At 35.5% G+C, this 23,862-nt stretch overlaps 1 protein-coding gene across 1 annotated transcript; it reads left to right on the top strand.

Moving 5' to 3' along the window:
• The first annotated feature begins 2,319 nt into the window (after window positions 1–2,319).
• LOC149555909 (chromosome transmission fidelity-like protein) lies at window positions 2,320–22,589 on the top strand. The gene is made up of 3 exons (XM_089830005.1): window positions 2,320–2,654; window positions 21,731–21,947; window positions 22,155–22,589. Exons 1-3 carry the CDS (start codon window positions 2,505–2,507, stop codon window positions 22,205–22,207), a joined length of 420 nt encoding a protein of 139 aa, XP_089686131.1. The 5' UTR covers window positions 2,320–2,504; the 3' UTR covers window positions 22,208–22,589.
• Window positions 22,590–23,862: the final 1,273 nt, after the last annotated feature.

Raw genomic sequence — 23,862 nt, 5'->3', positions numbered from 1 at the left:
AATAATCCATCCAATTGTTGTAACCCTCAACGCTTGTACTCATTGCTAATCTATAAATAGTCTAGTTTAGCTGATGGAGAGAGATGGAAATAGCATGACACAGGGAAGGGTCCTCTACAACTGTGGTAGAAAATCAAGTGACCACACGACATCTTCCTATAGTTTTCTCTTCCACTTGGCATTATGGACACATTTTAGCAAAACAAACCCTCAAAATCAAAGCATGTCTCCTATGTCAGCGTCAATAAGGAATTTGTGGACTCTAAGTCTTTTAATTCTATCCCGATTTTGCTGATTTGCAACAATAATTTTTGTGATGTATTTGTTTCATATACTTATGACATTATATTGTGGGGAAACATGGGAGGAGGAGCAAGACAACTAATTATGTTGCAACTGGATGTGGAATTGATTATGTTTGTTGCAACTGGAAAGCTTGTGAGTGCTAATGAGAATTCCAATTGCATGTTTGGAAGAAAAGATGAGAAATTGAGAAAGTTGTGGCCCAAAAGAAATCTTAGGGAATGACATTTAAGGAAGATCTACAAAGTCTATAATTTAGTGAGTTAGAAGAGCATGAATCTAAGTTAATCACAATTTAGCTAATAAGAGAGTTAGGATTTCAACTCTATTGCAAATTTTCTCTGCAATGAGATGGATTTACTCTCCAAAATCCCTGAGGGATTGCACAACACATGTAATTAAAAAAACCTTAGATTTGAAGTTTGAAGTTGTTCATAAGAAAAGAGGCTTAGTATGGTGTGTAAGTTTCTCTTTTGTTTGGGTAGCAAATGTCCTGTCGAGTATGTCAGTTTGACCTCTTGGACATGAAGAATCAATGTAAAAAAAGAGTTTGCTTCTCATATCACGTCGGGTAGAAGAAAGACTAAGCTTCGTGCCAAGCAAGGGTTGTAGATGATCATGAAAAATGAAAAATTGTGAAGCAAGATTTGTAGCACCATGGAAGTTGTATCTTGGAGGTTTGAAAGGGCACTCTTTTTGCAATAAAAGAGACTTTTGGAGAACTAGTCACCAATAAAAGGACAACACTAAAATGGAAACTGTGATAGCGGAATCCATACCAACATTTCTTGATCAGGGAGCCTTAGTTTGACACATTTTCAATCTTTGAATTCAATCCACCATTTCAAAGAAATTACATCAACAATATCAAGAATTTAAATGTTCAAATGGCTAGTTTAGACTCTCACCCTCAATCAAAATTGCAGCACACTCCAATAATGATGATGAAAAAATCAATAAACGAAATATTTGCAAAACAAAGTTTCTGCAGACGACACCATTTTGTGCTCACTCAAGATTCCACAGAAGTTGTCTTCTAGAGGCTATAGATCGTATCCAATACCTTCAAACAAAGTCAAGGAATGAGAGGAGAAACAAACTGTCATCAACAATGCTCAAAACATGCTTAGCATGAAAATGCCCAACCATGGACAACTGCTCCATATGATGGATTTGTTTAGAAAAGCCAATGAAAAATAAAATTTCAGAGGCCCCTTGTTGCTTGCATTGTCAGAGCATATGTAAAAGAGAAAAAAATCACTCTACTAAATTATGCGCCAAAACTATTTAAAAATTTGAAGTATAATATTTTGACTATTATGAGAAGGGTATAAAATTCATCTTCTCACTACTCCAGAATTCATCTTCTCCATTACAAAGGCCTCTCAAGAAGACCTAATAACCATTGCCGAAGCCTTTCGAAAACATTATCAATTAGATACCTCATGTATTGTTGCTTTCAGGCCTCTTCAATACTAAGAATGTAGGAATCAAAGCCTTGGACGGACATCATCACAATATTAAAATTCTGAATGATCTAGCACATTATTTTTCATCTGATGCTGCTTTGTTTGTCCTTTAGTTCAGCCCCACTGGTATGTAGTGTCCTTTCCGTGTTTACATATATGAACTAGAATCCACGTGGACACTCTCGAAACTTCATTGGGAAAAATATAATATTTAATTATAAGAGAAACGCCTCTATATTTTCTGTTTTCCTACTCATGAAAATAGAAATAAACCCCACAAAAATACCCATTGACCAATTAGAAAATCAAAATTAGTATAGCATAATTTATTTTAATAATCACACCTTAAAAACTTTCTAATATGACATTAATTTATCATGTGCAAAAATTAATAGCTATGAAGGAAGGGGGTCCAATAGTCCTGCCTTGGATAAAGGCAGGGACTAATAACCATACAATCCACAACTTAACTATTTAACTATAACCTTGAAAAACTTTGCAAGGAACCCCCCTTTTTTCTGAAATATCTTCCTTACTAGAAAATGTTAGGTAGTCTGCTTTTGTCATTATACGGGGAGCTACCTGTGTACATAAATAAAAGAGAGCATTTCCACGCGAGATGTTATGCAGGGCGTCCTCAACATTAACACCCGCCAATTTCCAAAACCCTACAATTAAATATCGGCAATCTAAACCCACTCAATCAATATTGTCGTAAACCAGAAGCGCAAAATGCAAATCAAGTTAAAATGCAATTGCTGCAAAGAAGATTGTAAAGAATGGGCAATATTGGAGCTGCAGGGCGCCATTGATGTGCAGCCCGCCTTTCAAAATAAGCTGCAAAACCTACAGATCGGATCCCTGTGTCGATCCTCTAAACAAGTAAGCGAATTTCAATTTTCCCCTTTCTTGTTTTTTCCCTTAAAAAAAATGGTAAATTGGTCCTCTCCAGTAATCTTAGGCTTAGATCCACACCTCTGCGGGCTATAAATTTTTCTTCAAGTTCATCCACTACTTGTATACAGTATTATTGTTAGAGATACAGTGCATTCAGCAAGTTGGGACAAGTTTCCTGGGATTTAAAGTTTGGGGTTATTATGGAATAAAAATATTTAATTGTTGTGGGTGAGATTAAAATGGTTTGTAGAGCGCCCGGTAGTTAGAATGATGAAGCTTTCAAACGAAGGCTGTCACGCTACATGCACAACTAAAAAATACTAGCGTCCTTTTGTAATGTGGATCTCCTACCATAAATTTTTGTCAACAATTCTTTACTGACAATTTGATTTCTCACCCTTACTTTTGGGCTTTAATTTGGTTATTAACTCATCCATTTTATTATTTGATATATATATATGTGCAATATGTCCAGTGAACTGAATCTGACAGTTTGGTGTGTCCTGGCCTACCTCCTCGCTACCTCAATGGTGAAATTCTTTTGCTATGTAATGGACGAGGAGGAGATGTGAGGACTAACGGTTAGGCTCTTGCTTGCTTCAATGCAATAGGTTGGTTGAGGTCATTTATGCTACCATCTCCATAGAAATATTTTTAGACCAGAACTCTTCTACCTTATCTGTTCTTGTTTCTTGGAAGAAGGCAGGTAGAGCATCGACTCTTGAGATATCAATATATCCTCTTAATAGACAGTATGTTGACTCCAGATGAATTCAATTCTTATTATACAAAATCTGCATTGAAGATAATTCATTTTAAGCTGGGAAAATATTTGACTAAGTTGCTAAAAAATGAATGTTGTTTAAGAAAATGGAATAATTATAACATAGTTTCAAATATTTATACTATAACATTGATAAAATATTAATCATAGACATGGTAGAAATTTAATACATGAGAATTAACAAACAAATTAACAAAATACAAATGCTATTATCATCAATGTGCATACTTTTCGATATTTTTTCCAAATCTAAAGCTTCTCTTGATCTTGTAAATTGTGGGATGTCTTTAATGTCCTGTGGAGAAGCATTTGATGCCATCTTTGTGTGGTGATATGGTTGGGCGGTATTGTGTGGGGTAGCTTCGGACCACATTTTGAACTATTAAGCATTGGTCACACTTAATTGTATGCCACGTCTATTACATCATAATCATCCCATATCTCCAGAGTCCACGGGGATTATGAGCCACAATAATTTGAAACTTGGTCAAGGCTGGTATGAGTGTCCTTAATCAACATTATACAACCACCTATTGGACTGTTTTTTAATAGGTGAAACAGGGGATGTTGTAAGGGTTCCTCATTCATTATATTTAACTTTTTCAATAATTTTAATTAATATTTTTATCAAGTCTGATTTTCTAAGATACTGAGTTGGTAATACCTTTACAAAGCCAAACCTTTAACTACCCAAAGACAACATTCAATAGAAAACTATAAGCTAAAATGAAAGCCTGAAAGAACATCACAGTGGAGGGACTCTCCAAATACAAAAGGCTGGTTTCCAGAGTGACCAATTGCACTAGCTACTGCTGAGTTGATTCAACACCCTTTGCCGCTCCAGCCACATGCAACAGAAGATAATTGCCAGCTTTGTTGGCTCATTGTTTGTTTGCATAAGGTGGCAACTGCAGTTGATTCTCTCAAAGAGTAGAAGTGGAAAACCTGCATTGACCAAGAGCAACAACATAAATGCCACAAAGATGCTCAGCTGTAAGAACATGAAATCTTTGTTCAAGTTCTCAAAAGCAAGTCACAAATATTAGAAACATGTCCTATTCTGTGCTCCCATGACATGTAATAATGGAATTAGCTCTTATAAAATTAAAAACAACATGGAAACATTCTTTGAATTAATTGTATTACACACGTCCATTTCCAAATTATTGAAGTCCAAACCTCTAAAATTTCATTTCTCCCTTTTTAGCAAAGAGGAAAAATACAAGGATGCTTTGTCATTTTAAACAAAACTCAAAACATTATTGGGCTGTAGGACTAGCCATATCAGTATTATCTATACCTGTTTTCATATCCATGCAACATTGTGTGTTGTAAATCTATTCAAAGTCCTAATAAAATTTCGTAAGCAATCATTAGCAATTCACATGCATTTTGAGGACTGTATATTCAGGGCATTTAAGGAAATCTGAATTTGGTCACTCTAATATTATTAGAGGCAGGGAAAGTAAATTTTGAAGGATTAGAGAGGTTGTTGGAGGTGTTCGTTGTGTGATAGAGCTTACTTTTGCAAGCTTAAGGGCTGCCAACTTCTTGTAAAGCCGCCTTGATGTACACAATTGAGATAGTGTTCATATCTTTGCTAGTCTCTTCTCTAGTGTAATCTTGTCCCCATTTCATGGTGTTTGCTCTATTGTTACGTTGCTATTCCTTGCTTAGTTATGCTCGATAGTTATAGTTACTGGACCTCTCTTAAATTAAGAGTTTACTTTGTAGTTGTTGAGCTAGGTATGGAATATCTTTGCTAATTCTTAAATTAAGGGGTTTCATTCCTTTTGGGAGGCTTGTTGCAAGTCTTTCACGTGTTCATGCCCACAAATAGATTAAGTGGAAAGAAGATTGTACCTCTGCTTGTTACAGGATTCAAGAAGAGTTGGCAGATTAACGGATTTTCGGATGATTCATTGATTAACAGAGGAACAAATGTGTTCCTTATAAAGAATTACAAGGACGTTGTTTCTAAAAGAAACAACGTAGACTGAAGACAAAATTAGAAACAAAACTAGAGACAGGATAGGAAACATTCCTATCTGGATTGAAGAAAAAAGAGACGGGATAGGAAACATTCCTATCTAGATTGAAAGACGGACTACAGACAAGTAGTTGACTATTATAGAAAGTATAAGATATTATCTTAATACCCTCCCTTAATGGTCAACGTATGGATGTTGAAACATTTTGTGATAATTGAGACCCTCCCTGGATCTACAGAATGCTGAAACCAAGAAGCTTTGCCAGAGGAGTGCTATGATTCAAAATAAGTTGCATTTACAAAACTTCGTTTTTGTGGAAAAAATGGTAAAACCCAGAATCTCACACAACCTTGCGTATTACAAACAACTTGAAATGATTTTTGAGGAGAAAATCAACAAACCCAGAATCTCACGCAACCTTGCATATTACAGACAACTTGAAATGATTTTTGAGGAGAAAATCAACAAACCTAGAATCTCACGCAACCTTGCGTATTACAGACAAGTTGAAATGATTTTTGAGGAGAAAATCAACAAACCCATAAAAAACAGAAACAGATTCAGAAGGCGAAAAATGTAGCTTCGCCTTGATCAGGACCCGGAGAAGTCGGACGTTGCCTAACACCCAGAACAAGTTGATCGGTGTTTCGATATTCGAAGATTGCAATGATGCGCTGCTTCCAGGTTCCATAATTGCGACCATTGAATTTGGAATTATGTTCGAGCAGAATATTTGTCAGAGATGCCATGGCACGTTTTTCAATGAAAATTGTGAAAATTTGTGAAGGCACGTTCTTCGAGGCAAAAATACGAAAGACCCAGAAGAATTAGAGAATGACCTAGAAGAGAGCTCGAAAAACACAGAAGGAATTTGCTGTAATCGAGGCACCTAGAAAAAACGGACGACAACCCAATTGAGCTCTCGAAAAACCCACCAAGAATCTGCAAACAAAATTTTTTTTCGACCCCAAAAATTAGGGTTTCGAAAAAAAACGGCCTTGGCTGAAAAAGGCTTGAAAAAACTTAAGATTTCTTGATGAAAATGGCAGATTTTTTTCAGGGAGAGCGCGAATGATGAAGAATGCAAACAAAACGAACTAATCCTTGACCCTACAATCGCGATTTTGCTGTCAAATGAGTTGGAAAATATATGGACGCGAGTTGCTTCAAACGCGTGTGATTTGGACGCGATTTGTAGAAAAAAATTGCGAGCTTTCCCAAGGATACAGGCACGAATTTTGCAGACCAAGAGGCTGCAAAAAAGAGACGACTGTCGTGGTGTGCAGATAATTTCAAAAGAAATTATAAATTTTTCAAAAAATTCCTTATCATGGCTTTGATACCATGTTACAGGATTCAAGAAGAGTTGGCAGATTAACGGATTTCCGGATGATTCATTGATTAACAGAGGAACAAATGTGTTCCTTATAAAGAATTACAAGGACATTGTTTCTAAAAGAAACAACGTAGACTGAAGACGGAATTAGAAACAAAACTAGAGACAGGATAGGAAACATTCCTATCTGGACTGAAGAAAAAAGAGACGGGATAGGAAACATTCCTATCTAGACTGAAGGACGAACTACAGACAAGTAGTTGACTATTATAGAAAGTAAAAGATATTATCTTAATACTGCTAAGAGATTATATTTCATAAGTAGAAAAAGTTATTGAGATGCATGGAAGGTGGAGGGGATTATGTAGATGTTCAAGAAAGATTCCAAAAGATGCAAAATGCCATTGCAAGTTTATCTTAGTCCATAGAGACCACGAAGAGCCATGTGGAGGCGATTCTATCAAACAAGTCTTTTATTTCAAAGTGGAGTCCACGATAGAATTGTTAAAAAAATTGAAATTGGGGAATATTTTAGTACACTCTTACTTTAGATTAAAAGATCTTATTTGCTAGACTTAGGCTAGGAAAATATTTACTTTATATCAAAAGATTTCATTTGCAATCAATTCTTGGTAAAAATTTAATTAGGAAGTAATTCTATTCTATATACAACAAAGAAGAGAAGAGTATGGAATGAAATTTTTTAAAATAGAGAGAGATAAATTGTACAAGAAAACACTAGTTAATTTCATAGAAGGCATATTCAAATGGGTAACAGTGTGTTAGAAGATGAAGTCCTATTAAAATGCGTAGTGGGTCTTCACAGTCATTTCCATAGGATTATATTTCTTTCAAGCTAGTAGACATGATGACGCATTTTCACATGCTTCTTATGTTGAGATAGATCTATGCACTTCTTCACCCAAGTTGAATAAATTTAAAACAAAGAAAATAAATAAAAAGATGATTTTTGCTAGTAGCATAAACATATTGTGACCATTCTGGCGAGAATGGTCATGGAGGATCATCTTTGTGGAAGCTTCACCTAAAAAAGAACCTAGATAAGGAAAAAGATATAGAGGATGATAACATCTCACTTGAAAATAAGGAGACAAATGTAAATGGTTGTACTTTTAAACTTGATTTCAAATGTTATTGCCCTACTACAAAGGTTGGTTTCATGGGTAGAAAAGTATTGTTTAAAATTAAGGCATATCAATTGTGTTAAGGTTGATCATTTATTTGATCCATGCTCATAGATTGACTCGATTGCAAAAAATGATCTATAAACTTGGTTTGAAGACTTTTCAAAACCCTAAGCACTAATGACTTGTGACAGTTAAAGAAATTGTACAAATGCTAGTTGATAAATAGTGTAAATTAAAGTGTATTGTTGGTTCTAAATATGTTGATTTTATAGTGTTAGATGTTGCTCTATTGGAAATTTGTGAACTTGTCTTTGGCAACCCCCACTTATATGACTAAAAGCAATCATTCACAAGAGTGAACACATACTAGATCATCAAGAGTGGGAGATCTTTCATGTAGTATGTTTTTAATTGCAAGAAGCAGTTTCTTGAGACCGTATAATCTTCATGGCATGATGGATTTTAACCAGTGTACCTTGGGGACATTCTCACCGCCTCCGGGGAAAAAAAGTTCCCTAGCGTTCTGGTGTCTTCGACGACACCACCAAATCACCATCATTTTGCCGGAATTGTGGGGATGTCTCGGCATCCCCATAGGGGACAAGGAGAGCAAATTGTGTCCCTTGACCCCATAGTGGGCACCTAGTCAACCCCCACCACAACACATAAAAAAGTGCAAATTAAAAAAAAATAAAGAATCTTTTTTTTGTTTAATGGATTCTATTCTTACCCAAGGGGTATGTGAAGCCCATCTCTTGTGTTATATCGCTTCAAAACACTATCAACTTAATTTGTATTCATTTTTTAACTCCTAAGTGTTTGCAACATCCACAAGAAGAAGAGTGAAGAATTGAGACAAGAGTGATTGTAAGAGTGAAAAAAGTAATTGCAAGTCAAAGAGGAGTGACAAAGAGCAAGAACAGGAGGAGGAGGAAGATTTTGTTAGGAATTGAGGACTTTGCTAACACTTGGATGAGTTGCTGAGATGTTGTATTGATGACAAGTTTTGTCATTAGTGACAACATATGATCTTATGTTCATGACAGACACAAATTTTGTACATTGCAAGTTATTTATTGGATCAACGAGGATAGTGGTTGACATAATTAGACATGCAAGCTTACTTGTGTGCAGTAGAATGAGTATAAATATCATATCTATGTTCGCTATGCTTTATGTGATGATTTGGTTAAGTTATAGATTCTTTGGCAAAGACTGGTAATAGACTAGTGTGTAGGAAATGATTACAAAAATAGTTGCAAGTATTTTGGCTATATCTTATTAGCGAACAAGAATTAAACTTAGTGAGCTTAGAAGGTGATAGAAGCCTATTCATGCATGTATGTTTGGAAGTGAGAAGCATTTGTATTATTCTGGAAAGCTCACTAGTCTGTGACGTGTGTTATATTTTATTGGCAGCTGATTATAAGGACCAAGCGTGTGATTTATCATTGACAAATGTATATTTTTGTTTTAATGTGTGGAAAACTTAATGTAATGATTGCAATAATGCTTATGAAGGCGTGTATGCGGTAGCATGGTCCTATGTGATTAATTGTACAAGCAGATCTAATTAATTATTTGTAAGGGTATAAAGATAAGTTGTTTGGGAAGCATAGAGTGTGTTGATACATATAACGCGAGCTTTCATGTTGGTGATCAGAGCACAACAAAGATGTTGTTGGTTGATTGAAGTGGACTTCAAAGGAATTTTTTTGGAAAGTAAGTTGCAGATCAGTTAGTTCATATCATTGGATATGTTATCCTGAAAGTATTGTCTTTCACATTTATTGGAGCATTTTGATAGTGGGTCTATTTGTTCTTATTAGCCTTAAATAGGGTTAGAGCCTTTTAGCAAGGGTTCAAGGTCTCCTAATAGGGTTGTGTCCTTTTATCGGGACTATTGTACTAAATGCATTGTATTTGATTCCTAATAGGGTTGTTAATAAGGAGCTTATATATTAGTACATTATCTTGTGGGTACCATCGACATCGAGGTGTTCCCTCTGACCAATGGTTTCCCTAGTTAACAAATCATTTTGTTATGGTGTATGGTTTCTTGTTGTTGTACATCATTGTTTTAGTTGTTGGAGATCAGATTTATAAGGTTGAATTTAATTATATTTGTTCACAACCCCCCCTGACACCCCCTTAGTTGTGTGTGGACTTTACTTCTTAATAATTGGTATCATAGCATTAGGTCCTCTTTGAGAGGGAAGCTTAACAAATTGAGGAGATCTGCTATGGCTTGCAGGAAGGAGAGTCCTAAATTTGATGGTGATAACTATGATAGTTGGAAGAATAAGATGTGAACACATCTGATTTGTATGAAAATTGATTACTGGTTGATCACAAGGGATGAAGTTGATGTCAAAGTTGAAAGCAAAATGTCTTCATGCACTGAAGAGGAAAATAAGGTATTCCAGTACAACATGATTGTAAGAGAAGCATTAATAAGTGCCTTATCTAAATCAAAATTTATTGAGGTAAAGGAACATGACATAGTAGTTGATATTTGGGCTAAATTAGAAAAGCTATATGAAGAGATTAATATACAAACAAAGGAAAGTTGTAGAATTGGAAAACTAGATTAGAGAATGCCAGAATGCAAGAAGATGAGACTATTAGAGCATATGTACAAATGATTACTGAAATTGCATCAGGGATAAAGAGCATAGGAGGAACTATAACAAAAGATGAGGTTGTTCAGAAAATTCTCAGATCCTTAATACCAACCTCTGAGAATAAGGTAAATGCAATAGAAGAAATTATTCCTCTTATCAAAGGTTTTAGCAAGGAAATGTCAATTGGTAAGTTACGAGCTTTTGAAACCAAAAGATTCTTTACCTAGAATTGAGACTAAATTTATAGCTAGTGCACATAAGGATAAAAGAGTACTAAGTAAGAATGCAAGCACCAGTGGTAGAAATCTTGAAGAACATGCAAATGGATGGGCAGAAATTCAAGAAGAGAAAAGGAAGATTGATGAACTTGAAGCCTTGATTGCAAAAAGAAAGAAAAGAGGTGCAAGAGTATTCAAAGGTACGTTAACTATACATTGTTAGAATTGTAATAAGATTGGTCATTTTACATCAAGATGTCCTACAAGAGAGCCTAAGGTTAAACTTAGACCTTACAAATCAAAATTTCTTAAAGAATGTCTGTATGTTAGTGATGATGAGATTGAGATTAGGGATTTTAATTTTGAGTACAATGATGATGAAGATGAAATATGATTTGTTGCTATTAAAGATGAAACTCCTATTAAGGAGGAAAAAACACTTGTTTTACATATTGAGAAAAAGAGAACAAATTGGTTTATAGACATTAGTTGTTCACATCACATGACAGGTGACAAAGACAAGTTTGTAGAGTTGAAGAGCTATGATGGAGGTGTTGTGAGAGTTGGTAAGTACTAATTATGCACCTTACTTGATAAAAGGGAAAGGTTTTATATCACTTAATGATAAGACTAACATTGATGATGTTTTATTTGTTGATGGACTGAAATATAATTTGCCTAGCGTTGGACAGCTTGTGGATAAGGGTTACGTTTACATTGATAAGAAATGTTTAATTAAGGATAAAAAAGGAAATGAGATTACCATAGGTACAAGGACCAGAGGTAATGCATTTCAGTTGAATCCCCCTGAGATAAGTTGTTTTAATGCAAAAGTTGATGACAATTGGTTATGGCATAGGAGATTTTGTCACGTGAACTTTGATAACATAGTGAAAGTCAGTAATTTCAATGTAGTTAGAGACCTACCTAAGTTTGTAAAACCTTGTAATGTGATGTGCAAGGAATGTGTGATGACAAAACATAAAAGGAGTATGTTTCAGAGCAAAGCTTTTACTACTTCAAAGAAGTTGGAGATTGTACACATAGATTTATGAGGACCTACTAAGACAAGAACATTCTATGGTGAGAGATATATTATTCTTTGCATTGATGTTTTCAATAAGATGACGTGGGTTGCTTTCTTAGAGAAATTTGAGGCATTTGATAAGTTTAAGATCTTTAAGGCAAAAGCTGAGAATGAATTGGATTAGATATAAAATGTTTAAGATCTGGCAGAGGTGGAGAATTTACATCTAATCAATTCAATGCATATTGTGAGAATAATGGAATTCATAGACAAACTTCAACACCAAAAACACCACAACAGAATAGAGTAGTAGAGAGAAGAAATAAACCAGTTTGTGAGGCAGCAAGAGTGATGTTGCTTGAAGGTAAATTGTTACATGTATGTTGGAGAGAAGCAATATATACAATAGAAGCAAAGTATGCAGCACCAACAAACAATTGTAATTAGTTAATGTGGATGAAAAAGAGGTTAAAGGATATTGGTATAACATTCTTTGAACCTATTATCTCATTGTGATAATACAAATGCAATAAACATGTTTAAGAATCCAAGTTTACATTCAAAGACTAAAGATATTGCAATCAAGTGTCATTATCTAAGAGAGAAAGTCATTGAGAAGGAAATCAGATTGGAATATGTGAGCACAAAAGAGCAGGTAATAGATATATTAAATGAACCTTTGGCTAAAGACACTTTTGAGTACTTTAGATGTATGCTTCGGGTAATAGCCCCACCTTGTGCAAAGTAATTGATGCATATATGCATCGGTCCAGTGTATTCAGAGCACATTTATTCATCTAGACGCAATGCTTGGTACTACTCCATAGGGGGAGTGGTCGCATGGTGCATAGCTAATCTTAGAGCTCTTATATAATGATTTTTGGCACAACATTGTTTGTTGACACTTGATATTTTTTGGTTGTAGATTGTCTTGATCCAATGGAGGTATTTTGATGAAGATCATCATCAAAGGGGGAGAGAACTTCAAATAAGGGAGAAGATCAATGAGATATCCTGATATTTGACATAATTGGCACCTTTGCCATTGATGTCAAAAGGGGCTAATCTTAGAGCTCTTATATAATGATTTTTGGCACAACATTGTTTGTTGACACTTGATGTTTTTTGGTTGTAGATTGTCTTGATCCAATGGAGGTATTTTGATGAAGATCATCATCAAAGGGGGAGAGAACTTCAAATAAGGGAGAAGATCAATGAGATATCCTGATGTTTGACATAATTGGCACCTTTGCCATTGATGTCAAAAGGGGAGAAGATCAATGAAAAACCTTTCATCATGGAAGGTACATGCAAGGAATTATTAATGATAATTAGGGACAGGTAAAGATTGTATGTGTTGAGGATATTCAAATAATTCTATTTTGTTGTTTACTTTTTGGATTAATGGTTTTTTACCATGTGTTGCCATCAATGCCAAAGGTGGAGATTGTTAGGAATTGAGGACTTTGTTGACACTAGGATGAGTTGTTGTATTGATGACAACCTATGTTCTTATGATCATGACATACACAAATTTTGTATATTGCATGTTATTTATTAGATCAGTGAGGATAGTGGTTGACATAATTACACATGCAAGCTTACATGTGTGCAGTAGAATGAGTGTAGATATCATATCTATGTTTGTTATGCTTTATGTGATTACTTGGTTAAGTTATAGATTGTTTGGTGAAGACTAGCAACAGACCAACATACAAGAAGTAATGACAGCAATAATTGCAAGTATTTTGGCTATATCTTATTGACAAACAAGAATTAAACCTGGCGAGCTTAGAAGGTGATAGATTACTTGTTCATGCTTGTATATTCAAAAGTAAAAAGTATTTGGATTATTTTGGAACAACAACCGACTGTTTTGAGCAAGCGTGTGATTTATTATTGGCAAATGTAATATTTTCATTGTAATGTGTGGATGACTTAATCTAATGATTGTAATAATGCTGATTGAAGGCATTTATGCCTTATCATGGTCCTATGTGATTAATTGTACAACGAAGAAGCTCTAATAGGCCAATCTAATTAATTATTTATAAGGGTATAAAGGTAAGTGTTTTTGGAAGCACAGAGTGTGTGAGAGCTGCATGTCCTGATACATATAATGCGAGCTTTCATGCTAGATGGTTATAATAGAGTAGAGATGTTGTTGGTTGATTGAAGTGAACTTCAAAGGAATTGTTTCCACAAGTAAGTTGCAAATCAGTTAGTGCATATTATTGGATATGTTACCCTGAAAGTATATGTTTCACATTTGTTGGAGCATTCAGACAATGGGTCTGTTTGCTCTTATCAATCTTAAATAGGGTTAGAGCCTTCTACCAAGGGTTCAAAGTCTCTTATCAGGGATCTATCCTTTAATAGGGACTATTGCACTAAATGCATTGTATTTGACTCCTAATAGGGTCACATCCTTTCACAGGGCACTTATATATTAGTACATTATCTTGTGGGTATCATTCCCACCAGGTTTTCCCTTTGATCAAGGGTTTTCCTAGTTAACAAATAATTGTGTTATGGCATATGGTTTCTTGTTTGTAGAGTAGAAATATCCACATGATTGCCTGGCCCACATCATTTATAGAGCATCCCTCCATTTTGTCCTCCTCTGCTTTGGCAATTTCATGCAAAATGTCCCCATTCATTGCATTTCCTACATTGGATCATCAGTCTCCCCTTGGAATCATACTAGTTTGTGTGTTGTTATTGTTGTTGTTGTTGCTATTATTATTACTTCCTCTCGTGTTATTTTTGTATCCTCCTGGTGAGACTTCCATATTTGTATCCTTTAGAGGAGTGGAGGGTGGTGTAGATTGCTCCCCTTGGGTTAGGAATACTTGAGTGCTCTGTGTTTTTAAATTGTAGGGACAATCTTTAATTGCGTGCCCTAGTACTTAACAAATCTCACAAAATGCTTTCTTCGGGCATGCTCCTTTTGTATGGCCTTCTTTTTCATAGTTAGCGCACCAAAGTTCTCTCCCTTCTTTCTTTTCTTCTTTACTCCCTGCCACTTCCTTCATCAATCGCCTCAGGTCTTTTCTCAGGGCTTGAATGGTTTTGGATTCTTCTTCGCTTTCTTTGGAACTTTCACTCGCTTCTTGCCTTGGAAGTTTTGCTCTCGCTTTCTATGTCCATGGCGCGACTTCGCGAGTACACGTATCCCCAAAGGTTGATGGTGGGACTATCTTCATATTTTTCCTAAGGGATGGTGTTAATCCTTCAATGAACCATCGTTTCTTTAGTCCATCCGTCAACTTGTTTTCTAGTTTCCCTATCAACTCTTTCAATCTTCTATTGTAGGCTTTGACAGATTCATTCTTCCCTTGTCTTGTGTTATAAATCTCCGTTACTATTTCATCACCATCCCTCAAGAGTCTGAATTCTTCCATAAACGTTGTGTGGATATTATTCCATGTGTTTTTCTTTGTTGCCTCCAAATTGGTGTACCAATCAATGGCGATACCCCTTAGTGTGGCCGAGAAAGCTTTTAGACATGTTGGTACGTCATTTTCTCCGTTCGCTTGCCATATTGTTATGCATGTTTTACAGAGGCGAGCGGGGTCCTCCGAGCCGTCCCCTGTGAACCTTGGCAATTTTTGTTTGTCTATTGTCATTATGTGGGGCTTTTTCCCTCTTGTTGGAACACTTCTTTCGGATGGAGCACCTCCTCCTGATGGAACACTGCCTCCTGACTGGAAGTTCGCTCTCAATGAGAAACATGATTCTTGATTATTGAAAGTATCCTCTTCTTTTGGAATTTGCTCCTGTTGGAGATCTCTTCGTGCAGGTGTCTCTAGATATTTGTATCCCAACTTCCTTGCTGGTGTCTCCGAGATGACCAAATTTGCTATACCTTCGATTATATGCTCGATCAACCTTTCTTGGATTTCGTGGAATCCCCTTGACCTCCCCTCAAGTTATGATTTCTCTCCTGCTGCTGCTGGAGACGTAGTGTCCTCAAGGCAAATTCTTCGTTAGTTTCTTCTCCTTGTACCCCCCTCAGATGTATGTTTGGAATCAAGGGCATGAATCAATTTTATTGTCTGTTTCCCTTTTTTGAATTTTCACGTTCCTCGCGTTCCCCGGTCCTCCTTCCAGCAAACTGTTGGAGTAGTTGTTGTCTCCTCTGTTCCCTTTGTGTCTTAGCTCTTTGCTCTTCTATTAGTAACAAATTGCACGCTAACAAGCTAGGAATCTCTTCTAGGAGATCGTATATCGCTGGTGGTACCAAAAGTTTGTCGCTTACGTACCTTCAAGGACTGTTCTCTCACGAGCTTCCCTTTGTACGTACTGATCGATTGCAACTTCCCATTTTGTCACCAGATCACGTGTCAGCTGATCTTCCCTGGTTATTTCCTCCTCTTCCCCATCACTATTTGTTACTTGGATGAGCAGTACAAAGGGCCTTTTCATTACTCCATCTTGCCGACTTCCAAGTTCTTTCTTAGGCAATGACACCAAAAATGTAGAGTGGAAATATGACTCAAGTTCACAAAGATTTGCCAATCATGCAGAATAACGCAATTGAGATACACATAAGTAAAACATAGAGTGTACCTTTAATACCACAATACTAGTAGGCGAGGAATGGTTTCTTTATTAATACCAAAAACATCATGAGTACATTGACAATATTCCAAGTACTTATAGAAGGGTCGGTTGGTTGGGAAAACCAACCGACGCATTCCCTCAACTCCTAACTATCCAACCCAACTAAGCTTTAACAAGTACTAAACACAATAATTACTTTAATTGACTACATTGTTGTTTTGCATCATTGTTTTAATTGATGGAGATCAGATTTACAAGTTTTGATTTAATAATATTTCTTCACAACTGATTCATCCCCCCTCTCAGTTGTGTGTAGACTCTACTTCTTAACATATTCTTCACCTTATTGAAGAGATTCTTCAAGCAAAAGGTAGGGTTTCTAATTGATTTTTTAATTTTATCTTTTGATTTTCAAATGAATGTTCATTGTTTTTAGCTTTACATTTCTTGTTGTTTCATTTTGTTATAATTATTTCATTTTTAGATTGAAGTAGATTCTTGTTGTTTCATTTTCTAAATTCTTGTTGTTTAATTTAAAATTAAAAAAAATTGAAGTAGGGCATAGGCTGAAACCATTTATTTATTGATTATTTTTCGTTTGGTGAAATCCAGTGTCAAAATGAGCTCCTAGAGGGATGAAACAAGTGACGATGAGAAGGAATTGGATACTCATGGTCATAGTGGCATTGGTAGCCAATTAGATTACAGACCTAAGCATGATGATGACACCAATGAGGGAGATGGGCATGAACAAACTGAATCCATAGATAGCTGGCCACTTGGTCAAACATCTACTGATTGCCCCTCCACACTTTTGTGAGAAAGTGGGCTAGGGGTGCTTATGATCCTCAATCTCCTCTTAGACAGTTTGCAATGAGGATAACAACCTCAACACAATCAGGCGGTGGCACAAGGAAGTGAAAATGCAACATTTGTGGTGCATAATGGTTTGGTAGCATCAATAAAGTGAATGTACACTTCCTCTTTTGGCCAGGCAAAGGTGTGGGACCTAAGGAGACTAAAAGTCTGTATTATAGGATTGCATTCAACGAGTTTTGGGGTGGTCCAAATGACTTGGGAATTGAAATGCCTACTACCTTAACTGGTAGGCTATATATTCAAAGTATTGAATAGTTAGCAATAAATACAGGGGCAACCATGTATTCCTACTTCTAGATTGCAGTAGAAAGAAAAATCATTGGCAAGGGTAGCGTAAGGACCTTCTTCCACTTATAGTGCTATGGCTGAAGTACAATCAAGCAAGGGGAAAAAAAGGTGACAATTGAAAGTAACCCTATAGTAGATTTGTTTAATGCCCACTTGAAAGAGGAGATAGAGCAATCTATTGGTAGATTCTTTTTTTTCTAATAGCATACTACTTCATGTAGCTCCTTCCTTATTATAAGGAGATGATGCAGATGGTTGCAAGGAGGAAGTACCATCATTTGTGCCACCATGTGAGCACAATTTGAGGACCACAATCTTGGATAAAGAGTATTCCAAGATTGGTACATCTATGGAGACCATGGTACGTTAGGAGGAGTTTGGATTCAATATTATCATGGATGGGTGAATGGACATTACGAACTATCCACTTGTCAATACCAAAGTTATATGGTCAAACATACCATTCTTTCTCAAAGAGATTAATTGTTCGGTGCATTGAAATGATGCTGATTTTTAGTTTGACATCCTGTAGACAACTATCGAGGAGATTGGGCCACAAGATGTGGTCCAAGTAGTGACAAATGCTACACCTTGTATAGAGCTGCAGGGAGGCTTGTTGAGGCAGCATATAGATATATTTGATGGACTCTATGTTGTATTCATGCTATGAACAATGCACTTAAGGACATGGGGAAGATTGATTGGATTAAGGGAGTGGTCAACAATACTAGAGATGTGCAAATGTATATCTGCAACCACCACGCTTCACATGCACTCTTCAAAAGCTTTGTGAAGGAGTTCTTGAAATAGTTGAGATCAAATATGCATTCTAATCCATTCTTTTGGAGAGAATGTTTGAGATGCATGAGCCATTGCAACTCATGGTTATGATAAATGATTAAAATTGATGGGATGGGTCCAAAACAAAGCAGGGGAGGAGGGTGAAGGAGATAGTGAAGAGTGATGTATATTGGAGTGCTGCAAAAATGCATAGTCTCTATCATTAGTCTGGTTTTCCAGGTCATCATATATGGGGACGGGAATGCACCTATCCTTGGAGAGGTGTACGAGTGCATTGATTCTATGCTTGTCTAGATGAGGGTAGTTGTGCAAGAGAGGGACCACACTTTAGCATTCCCCAATGAAAACATTCATCCTATTATTAAAAGCAAATGGGACAACCCAAACGCTCCCCTACACATGGCCGCTTATGTATTAAATTTGAAGTCATACATGCTTGGGTCTCGTAGAGTTACACCAATTCAGGATTATGAGGTGATTCATATGATGCTACTCATTGTAATCATCTTTATCTTATACATTTTTCATAAATAGCATCTTCTATTTGCCAATAATATTAATTTTTGAATTTTGAATTTTTTAAGGTGAAGGAAGGTTTCTTGAAGTGCATTGATAAGATGTATGACTTTGAGAGTGATGGGAAGGTTTGCACTGAGTGGATCATATTTGCTACCCTTAGGGGTTATAGGGCCGTGGCAAAGATATGCATAAAAACTATGGCACATGAGGATTTGATTTTGTGGTGGACTTGTCATGGATTGAAATCAATGACTACCATGCTAGCCATTCATTTGTTGTCTTAGGTATCTATTTCCTCAATCTTAGAAACTATTTATTATGTATTCAAGAAATGTTTTTATCTTTTTAAGTTTCAAGTTTTTAACTTTCAGGGAGCTGAAGAGTTTTCATTTTCAACTTTCCTCACACTAGTCATTTGATTGCTACCTTAGGTATTTAGTTCTTTTGCTTCTAAGAGGAATTAGTCAACTTGTAGCTTCATCCACTCTCTTAAGAGGAACAAAATTACCTCTTAGAGAGAAGAGAAGCTAGTGGCTGTACATAGTGTCTTGCATATCATTGATCACAAGTCGTGTGTACAAGGAGAGTCCAACCACAGTTTAAAAACTCAGTATTGACAATATCTTGACCGGCCCAACATTTTTGAAAAACTTAGAATCAGCAAAAACTCGGCGAAAAAATTGGCAATAAATCAACACTTTTATCAAACATTTGAAAATATATAATTTCTTAAAATATGTTTGTAGAACGCATAATGATTTGAGATATCCACCATATATTAATCAAAGTTGTTAGTAATTTAGTATTATAGTAAATTTTAAATACAGTGAATTTAAATTACAGTACAATATATAATAATTGTTAAATTATATAGATAAATAATAAAATAGTATTAGAGGAAATTTAAAAATTTAAACACACTATCTATGTATTTTTAATTTTTAATTATTTACCAAAATAAAATATATTTTGATTTTACTGTTACAAAATAAATTAAGTTTTAAACAAAAATTCTTAATAAAATATATTAAAGTTTTTAAAAATAAATATATTGAAGTTAAAAAAATTATTTCCAAAATACTATCGAGCAAACTTGGAAAGTAGAAAAAAACCTCCCAGCCTTCAAGCTACCAAATACTCCCCAATCCAAATTGATGTAGACAAATTTATTTTGTGATCCCTTGTGTGATTCTTTTCCAATTGTCAAATGCCAACTCGAATGTCAGTAGACTCAATGCCGTCTGTGATTCTTTTCCTATCGTTGAATGCTAACTAAAAGGACCCTATTCATGTCGTCGCATGGCAACTCGAAGTCAGACATTGTTGTCATTAGTAGGGAGCAAGTTTTGAATGCGGACAAATGCGAGTCGAGAGGCTAGGTCATGAATATTTTTAACCTAAAATGGCCCGCCTGACGACTTTTAAACAATAGTTGCCTACGATTTTTTGCTTTTACTGCGATATATTCCAAAATAGGCGCCGTGATTTTATTCAATATCTCGTTGCCGATTAATGGTGCGATATTCTCGGCCAGGCTTGTGCTCTACGAAATATTGCGAGATTGGCGATATTTTGCCGAAATTTTAAACTATGAGTCCAACAACATGACGAGATATGGAGCCAAAGGGGCCATCACAAATTGATGAGGATGAGGATGCTTTAGATGCAGGGCTTGTTGGTGTTCCTTTTGCAACTCTTGACCTTGGAGAGTCTAATAGTTTTGATGACGATGAGTATGCTGACCTCTTAAGGGATGATTAGAGGCCTCCTTCACTACCTTTTGGGCCTTGACATTTTGATTTTGTAGTTTGTAATGTAATCATCTTTATGATGAGATACTCATACTTTTGATGTCTATCTATAATAGAACACTTCCATTTCTGCTGATTTGAGTACTTAAACTTTTATTGTTCAATGTTCAATGTTCCACTTTCTTGTTCAATGTTCAATGCAATGTTCAAGTATTTAGTAATTCTAGGTTACTTCTTTACTGTTTTACATCTTTATCTCATACATATTTTCATAACTAGCATTTTAAGTACCACATGTATTAGTCTATCCCCCGGTTCTCTACCACCATCCCCCTGCCATTTCAAAATTGAGGCCCCTTTTTCCCCCTGTCCCCCAGGGCGGTGTAAGTATGATTTTAACACAATTTTTATCATTTAGGAAATAAATTCCCTTTTCAAGAAAATTGTCACCATGTCATTTAGATACCTGGAGGCAGAGTTGTACTAAATTTTGGTGGGCTTTTGTAGTGTGGTGCAAGCCTAGTACCACCGTGAGACGAAATGTCACTTTTTATCTTTTGTCTATGCTATCTTATGCAAAATGGTTGCTTAAGAACAAAACTGTTTAATCTTGAATTACAATTCTTAACTGTTATAAGAGTTTTCTTCCTGCCAGATTTATAAAAAATTAAACAATGATAAAGTTCTCGTATGAAGTGTTACTGGTCTCTTGGGATTCATCTATTTTAAAATAACTGTTAGATGAAAACCAGTGTCCTATGTTAGTTTGAAACAAAAAGAAGATTTCAGAAGTCATAATCATAATCAGTTTTAATCTCATGCATTAAACGTTAAATGTTACAAGCTCAATCTTAGCCAGGATGGAGCTGGAGTATATGTGTGATTAACTGGACTGTGCTAGGAACAGAAGTCTCAATATATTTATCAAGTTACTAACTATATTCCCAAAACAATTTTATAAATATAAATTATATAACAAAATATTTGCCAGGCTTGCAGATTTTTTATCAAGAGGAATTGTATATGTAGGTAGTTTTCCTGATTTTATGTTTCTTGGTTTCCTGTTTCTATTGGATGTAGAATTTTGACGACTTCAGTTGTTTCACAATATTTTTCCTTTTTATTCCAGGACAATTATTTCTTCACTGTTGGATATCATGAACTCGAGGGAAAGAAAATTCCTTTAAAAAAACCATTACTGGTTCTTAGAAAACAAAAAGAAGTTGATATGGTAGATGTGGATGCCCACATTCCTGAAGTGAAGCGCTCAACAGTAGAATATGAAGTTATTGGCATCATCAAGCATAAGATTCTCTTCAAGACAAGGCCCAAGGCACTCATCACAAGTATTGCCTTAAACCAATACTACATGGATAGAATTATCATCAAAATAACCCTATCGTGTTCACAAATACCCTTGCATGTTGATTTGGATCCACAACATTAGATTTGTTGTTTCACTCATTTACTTTGTGGGTTGAATTAAAGATTATGTATGTTGCAAATTTCATTTTATAATGAGGTCATTTCTTTATTTGTCTGATTGTGTGCAGAGCCTGAAGTTAAGGAGAAAAAGACCACAACGTCAAATGAACCAGCTATTTAATCTGCTGCTAAGGGAAAAATGAAGCAGGTTGAGGGTTGCTAATTTATGAAGGTTGATGTATGGCTTTTTTTGTTTGCTTTATCTACTTCTCTGAATGTCACCAGGTATGACTATGACTTGGGACAGAACTTCAGCTTTGGGGTTGCTCAAATAGGGTTGGACCCACTTTTTCTGTAATGTTCCAGTATGTGTTATCTGTTTAATTACGATCTATATTATGATCACTTAGTTAAAATTTTCCAGATCAATGAGTTGAATGTGTTGGACAAATGGCCAATATAGTTACTCATTCTTTTCGTGCCCTAAATCTACCAGATCCTTGAACCATGAAACACAGCCTGCATTTCTTTTCGACACATTAATGCAATAGGAGTTTGTGCAACAGTTTTGAGGCAGACTGAGTCTGGTTCTTTATCATTGTAATGCTCCATCTTTACCACTCGAACCACATGCACTATAATGTTGTGTTCTTACACTCTATATATATATATATATATAAAATTGATTAAAGTATATGCTCAAGTGTGGAGAAACGATATTCTAGTTGAAACATATAGTATGCAAATGAATAAATAAATCACCCAGAGTTAAAATTCTCAACACCTGGTAAAAATTATGTTTTTCAAAGATATGCCCTACTATCAGAAATGAGCATTTGATTGGGATAAGCCAACTGATATTGTCCTTTATGACGTTTGACATATTTGCAAAGGGATGCAACTGGAGATGCAACAAATCTTCCTCTGCAGTTTATATTTAATAAGTTAGAATACACAGGGAACAAACACAAAAAATTATCTTGCTCATTTAATTAAATGGAAGAACGGTTTTTCGTAAGGATTCATTTAAATTTATAAAAAGTGGATATTCAAGTAAAGAGGCGAGTTCTCATTTGGACACCAAACAAAGTCAAAACTGCCAAAAATTTGATGGACAAATGTTACAAGCGCGCCAAGCAGTAGATAGGACATACAGCCAACTAAAAACAGGAACAGGAGTTAAAGAAGGGACCAAAAGCAATTTGGAAAGAACAACAGTCAACGAGACAAATAAATAGAAAATAACACCACGAAAAATGAATTTTTTTTCTGACATAAATGGATGCCAAGTGATTATAACTATAAAGGCATCCAATTAGCTAGAAAGTAAGAGTTGAAGTAGATTGATCAAGATTTGAGTCTGTAACAAATTAAAATGAATCGCTACAAGTAAATAGAACCAATCATATGTAGAACGTAAATGTTAGCCGAGCAGTCTTAAAATTATGGAGTGAGATGTGAATGTAATTTGATTTATTTGTTTTCTCAAATAAGGATGATAAAGAACTATCTCAGCCTAACAGGTTGATTGATATTATGCACATGTTACCAAACCAACAAATCAACAGGCTTTATATTTAGATGCACTCTTGTGCTGTCTGCTAAAGATTTCAACATGATTTCAACATGCTGTAAATTTAGTAGTGGTTCCTATGTTTTTCTTTTAGACTTCAACTTACAAGCAAGCGTTGAATAAGCCATGAAAATTGTAGTAGTTGAAGCTATGTTACAGAGTACAAAGGACCTGAATGGGTATGGATGCGGCTATCCTTCCTACAAACTGTACAGTTGATAATTTTTGAAAAATAAAAAATATCATAGATTTTTCTGAAAATT

The sequence above is a fragment of the Cupressus sempervirens genome, chromosome 5 (assembly GCF_028749045.1).
Source record: "Cupressus sempervirens isolate cs-2001-9-10 chromosome 5, ASM2874904v1, whole genome shotgun sequence".
NCBI classification, from domain to species: Eukaryota; Viridiplantae; Streptophyta; class Pinopsida; order Cupressales; family Cupressaceae; genus Cupressus; species Cupressus sempervirens.
This window is presented reverse-complemented; position numbering and strand designations above follow the sequence as displayed.